Consider the following 6,013-nt stretch of genomic DNA (forward strand, 5'->3'; position numbering starts at 1 on the left):
GATACACGGAGTGCAGCCATGCACCACGTGCGAGGGTAAACGTAGACGTGTCGTACGTGTCACTGTGACTGCACAAGGGCAGACGGACGTGTGGTCTGGTGAAGAAATGCACTGTGTACAATTACACTGGTGTTTTTTTATTTGGCTGTGAAAAGGTGAGAGGGAGGGAGAGAGAGAAAGAGGGGAGAGAGAGAGAGAGAGAGAGAGAAAGAAAGAGGGGGAGAGAGAGAAAGGGGGAGAGAGAGAGAAAGAGGGAGGTAGAGAGAGAGGGGGGGGTAATAGAGAATGGGGGGAGAGAAAGAAAGAGGGGAGAGAGAGAAAGAAAGAAAGAAAGAAAGAAAGAAAGAGGGGGAGAGAGAAAGAGGGGGGGAGAGAGAAAGAGGGAGGGAGAGAAAGAAAGAGGGGGAGAGAGAGAGAAAGGGGGGAGAAAGAAAGAAAGAGGGGAGAGAGAGAAAGGGGGAGAGAGAGAAAGGGAGAGAGAGAAAGGGGAGAGAGAAAGAAGGAGGGACAGAGAAGAAAGAGGGGACGTAGAGAAGAAATCAAAGAGAGAGGGGAGAGGAGGAAAGGCGGAGCGAAGCGGAGAGAGAGAGAGAGAAAGGGGGAGAGAGAAAGACGGGAGCGGAGAGAGGAGAAAGAGTGGGAGAGAGAGAGAAGAAAGAGGGGGACGGAGAGAAGAGGGGGGAAGAGAAGAGGGGGGAGAGAGAGAAGAAAGAGGGGGGAGAAGAGAGGAAGAAAAGAGGGTGAGATGAGAGAAAGAAGAAGATGGAGAGAGAAGCAAGGGGAGAGAGACGAGAGAGAGAGAGGCAGAGAGAAAAGGAGGGGAGAGAGGAGAGAAGGGGGAGGGGAGAGAGAGAAAGGGGGGAGGGGGAGGGGGAGAGAAAGGGGGGGAGAGGGGGGGGAGAGAGAGAAGGGGGGGAGAGACGGGGGGGGGGGGGGAGAAAGAGAGAGGGAGTTGTCTGCCATTAGGAGAGATTGTAGATAACACCATTAGTGAGAGACAGATGAAGAAAGAATAAGATGGTAAGAGATTAATAGAGAGACTTACAGCGATGTCATGAATTATTCATTAGTGTGTGCCACACTGACCAATCACATGGAGCCACAGTGTAGCGTGAACGATAACAGACGACCTTCAGAAGGTAAATATAATGTCAAGGACCTTCCAACAGATTTATATGAATATTCAGGTGTAGTTATTGTGTACAGATCTGATTTAAAGCAGAAATTCTAATTCTACGTAGTTTCTACACACAGTTTGTTAAAACAAAATGTCTTCTAATTTTATAAAAGGCTGGACAGGTCAGGGGCGGAGTTAAAGGGTGGGGCTAGGGGCGGGGTTAAAGGGTGGATTTAGGGGCAGGGTTAAAAGCTGCATTTAATGGGTGGAGTTAAAGGGTGGATTTGGGGCGGAGTTAAAGGGTTGTTTTAGGGGCGGAAGTTAATGGGTGGAGTTAAATGGGTGGGGTTAAAGGGTGGATTTAGGGTGGCTTTAGTTGTAGGTTTAAACTGGGGGATTTTTTTTAAAGCAAATTTTGAATTTTTAAGTCTCAGGCACTTGGATGAAGCCTGCATTCATTAATTCCACTTAAATTTCATCTCAGACAAAGAAAAGCTCTTCATGTCATGTACAGATCATCTTGTGTGTGTGTGTGTGTGTGTGTGTGTGTGTGTGTGTGTGTGTGTGTGTGTGTGTGTGTGTGTGTGTGTGTGTGTGTATGTGTGTGTGTGTGTGTGTGTGTGTGTGTGTGTGTGTGTGTGTGTGTGTGTGTGTGTGTGTGTGTGTGTGTGTGTGTGTGTGTGTGTGTGTGTGTTGTCAGATCTGCTCCCAGCTGAGTGAACGGCTTGAGAAACAGCAGACGGCTAACAAACGAGAGCTGGAGAAGATCCGGGTGAGTAATAATTCACCTCCATCTGAGTCATAACTCACCTCCATCTGAGTCATAATTCACCTCCATCTGAGTAATAATTCACCTCCATCTGAGTCATAATTCACCTCCATCTGAGTCATAATTCACCTCCATCTGAGTAATAATTCACCTCCATCTGAGTAATAATTCACCTCCATCTGAGTCATAATTCACCTCCATCTGAGTAAGTAACTCGTCAGCACATAAACACCAAACATATGGAGGTCACAGAGGAGACGTAGCGACTGGTGCAACACGATCACACTAATGAGGAACTTTAACTTTATGATGGATGTAAACGTGTGATCGTGAGTGAACAGGCTGATTATTTACCTCCTTATTACAAGTCAGGAACCAGTCGTGCAGAAGCTGGAGCAGGAAGTGCTGAGGTGGAGCAGGAAGTGCTGAGGTGGAGACCCAACATTCATCAGACATGAGCTTTATATAATGACCATCAGGACCATCTATTAGTCTCTGTTCATGTTCATTATGTTACGGCTGAGTAAAGTATCTGCACCTTTTGTGTCAGTTTGTTACCTCCTTATTAGTAGAGCTCGGTGTCGCATCACAGTCCTGTTACTGAAGGTGGGGGCACGGGGGCTTAGTGGTTAGCACATTCGCCTCACACCTCCAGGGTTGGGGGTTCGATTCCCACCTCCGCCTTGTGTGTGTGGAGTTTGCATGTTCTCCCCGTGCCTCGGGGGTTTCCTCCGGGTACTCCGGTTTCCTCCCTCGGTCCAAAGACATGCATGGTAGGTTGATTGGCATCTCTGGAAAATTGTCCGTAGTGTGTGTGTGTGTGTGTGTGTGTGTGTGTGTGTGTGTGTGTGTGTGTGTGTGTGTGTGTGTGTGTGTGAGTGAATGAGAGTGTGTGTGTGCCCTGTGATGGGTTGGCACTCCGTCCAGGGTGTATCCTGCCTCGATGCCCGATGACGCCTGAGATAGGCACAGGCTCCCCGTGACCCGAGACGTTCGGATAAGCGGTAGAAGATGAATGAGAGAGAGTGAATGTTACTGAAGGTCTTTATATCTTTTTATTTTAAAAAGAAAACATTTGAGCAGAAAAAGTAGTTTGTTCCCAGTTAAGCTTTGGAAGTGTCCTCACGTGAACACTGACGTTAAATGAAGAGGCACGTATTAATTCTGACGTGACGTCTCGGTCACAAGGTTCAGGTCTGATTTCAGCAGTGAGGAGGAACCTCAGCGCAGGAGATGATTTATTGTGCTCTAATGAGGTGAGGAGTTCAGTGGAGAGGCTCTTGACCGGAGGATGGTCTCTTACTGAAAAAGTGCACTAACGAGACAGACACAGATTAATGGGCTGTGTGAAGAAACACAGATCTACTGTGTGTGTGTGTGTGTGTGTGTGTGTTTTTCTCCTGTGGAGAGCTTCATCATCATCATCATCATGCTGATAATGAAAACACGATGTTCAGCTCAGGCCAATTTCCCCACTTTGTTCTCCTGCTTGACACCAAGCTGATAAAGATTATACAATCAGCCGGTGTTCCTGTTGTCCTGTCACCGATAACACCCAGGTGTGTGTGTGTGTGTGTGTGTGTAGATGAAGGTGGAGGGCTGTGAGAAGTGCAGCGTGCTCTTCGGTAAAGAGGGCCGGCTGAAGGCTCTGAGCGCTCCTAAAGAGCTGAGCGAAGACGAGACTGACGAGGAGAAAGAAGCTCTGCAGGTGCAGCTCAGAGAGATGGAGCTGGAACTCGCTCAGACCAAACTGCAGCTGGTGGAGGCTGAGTGCAAGATCCAGGTACCGAGATCACCCGAGTACTCACACACACACACCTCCGTCACACCACATCCTGTTTAACCTGACCCTGTATCAACACACACACACACACGCACGCAGCCAGACACTCACTGGTATATCCTGTATGGTGTGTGTGTGTGTGTGTGTGTGTGTGTATGTGTGTGTGTGTGTGTGTGTGTGTGTGTGTGTGTGTATGTGTATGTGTGTGTGTTAGCTCGCTGGTTCAGTTCAAATCCTCATCACTTAATTTTAGATCCTCAATTCGTCGATTCTTTATGATGTCGTCAATTCTTTATGATGTCGTCACAAATTTGCATAGAATTATGAAAGCTTAAGTTGAAATGTTGGCTGCTAATAAGAAAATGTTCACAAATCTGACTCTCTGTGTGTGTGTGTGTGTGTGTGTGTGTGTGTGTGTGTGTGTGTGTGTGTGTGTGTGTGTGTGTGTGTGTGTGTTTCAGGATTTGGACCATCATTTGGCTCTGACACTCAACGAAGTGCAGGCGGCTAAAAAGACCTGGTTCAACAGAACTTTAAGCTCCATTAAGACAGTGACAGGAGCTCAGGGCAAAGAGACCACCTAAACACCCCTCCCTTCTTTCTCTTTCTATCTCTCTCTATCTCTCTATCTCTCTCTCTCTCTTTGCGTGTGTGAACCGAACAAACCTTTTTTTTTTGTAAAAAAAAAAAAGTTCCAGATCTTCGCATAGAGTGAAAACAAAACAAACTGAATATACTAAAGCAGAGGAGGTTTTAGCGCTAGGCTTTATACTACTGACACACACACACACACACACACACACACACACACTCTAACACCACACTCCAGCTACTGTTCTACTCCAGACTACTTGCACAAAACAAAACCACAAACTAACAGCCTTCATTTGGGAAGATGAGCTTTTATAATTTCTGTTTGATGATGAATTTATGTAAGCTTATAAGTTTAATGTGTGTGTGTGCATGTGCGTGTGTGTGTGCGTGCGTGCGTGCGTGCGTGTGTGTGTGTGTACTAAAAGACTCTTGTGCCATTGACTGAGTGACCGAACACACCAGGGATTTTCATCTAAAAAAAGGTAAAGAAGCACATTTATATGAGATAAAGTAATGGCACCCCTCTTTACTAGTGCACAGCTTCTGTAATTAGTGATGTACACTACAGAGAGGAGCGTGAGTGTGAGACTTTGGGCCTCAAACTGTAAATAAAGAAGAGAGAGAAAAAACAGAGCAAAGTTTTATTTAATAAATATAAGCCACTAACATCCAACCAATCAGAAAAAGGAGGCGTGTGTAGTTAAGGAAAAGCTCCGCCTCTACGGTGTGGTTGTGTGATCGCTAATTAAACAATCACGTTAGTGAGTGAGAGCTAGCGCTAGTCTGATGCTAGCTGTAGCCATTTTTATTAGCATTAAAGTTAACGTTATCATCAGTGGATTGGGGCTCATCAGAGAGCTGCGTCCTGAAGCACTTATTTAGTGTGTGTGTGTGTGTGTGTGTGTGTGTGTGTGTGTGTGTGTGTGTGTGAGAGAGATAAACACTCTGTGGGTTTTTAGGCTTTTGCACCTTACAGACATATTTATAACAGAATCTGACGCTTGTGTGGTCGATGTCACAGGAAGCCCCTTTTTTTCTCTCATTAGAAATAAATAAATAAATCAGGGGTCGTTCCATGAGGCACTGGAGGCTTGTACATAAAAAGCATTAAAGGGTTTTTTGTTTGTTTTGTCAGGTTCCTTTTGTATTTCTACTTCATGGTAACGTTACTAATGTTGCCTCGTCGTATACGTTGCTTTAAGGTTTCGTCTCTAACGTTGATCTGCTGTGTGTCATCTATTACACGCCAAAATGTATCCTGTCCAACATCACGTCTGTATGAACCTTGTAATAGTGTAGCTGCACTGTGTAAACTTCATCACTTCAATATAAAGATACAAAAACAAACGTGTGTGTGTGTGTGTGTGTGTGTTCTCTACACACGTGTTTACGAAGGGTTCTAAACTCTACAGACAGAACACGTGACTGTAAAACCTCAGGATTTCTGACCTGCTGTTACGACTGAACGACTTCAGGTCAGAAATAAAAGGACGGCGTTTTAACCCTTTTATGTATAAATACAGAATAAGAACAAAAAAGTCTCTAAACCACTTCACTTCAAACTAATTACTAAATGGTTCTTTCTTCGATTCAGATATTCAGATGATCTTAATTAACTTTAGCTTTTTTTATTAATCATTTTATTTTGTTATTTATTTCATTGTATTTTTATTTTTTCATTTCTTTATTAATCTCCCCTCCATTTTTATTTAAAGAATGATTTCAGGTTTTTCTCCTCTTCTTCTCTCCA

At 44.9% G+C, this 6,013-nt stretch overlaps 1 protein-coding gene across 1 annotated transcript in view; it reads left to right on the top strand.

The window, feature by feature from the left end:
* LOC113634880 (rab GTPase-activating protein 1-like) overlaps nucleotides 1–5,610 on the top strand; it is a 70,664-nt gene extending 65,054 nt beyond the window's left edge. Inside the window, exons 14-16 of the mRNA XM_047804549.1 lie at nucleotides 1,818–1,889; nucleotides 3,472–3,669; nucleotides 4,131–5,610. Coding sequence (XP_047660505.1) covers nucleotides 1,818–1,889; nucleotides 3,472–3,669; nucleotides 4,131–4,253 — 393 coding nt within the window. The 3' untranslated portion in view covers nucleotides 4,254–5,610. The remainder of the gene's footprint in view (nucleotides 1–1,817; nucleotides 1,890–3,471; nucleotides 3,670–4,130) is intronic.
* Nucleotides 5,611–6,013: the final 403 nt, after the last annotated feature.

Source organism: Tachysurus fulvidraco, chromosome 20 (assembly GCF_022655615.1).
Source record: "Tachysurus fulvidraco isolate hzauxx_2018 chromosome 20, HZAU_PFXX_2.0, whole genome shotgun sequence".
Taxonomy (NCBI): Eukaryota; Metazoa; Chordata; class Actinopteri; order Siluriformes; family Bagridae; genus Tachysurus; species Tachysurus fulvidraco.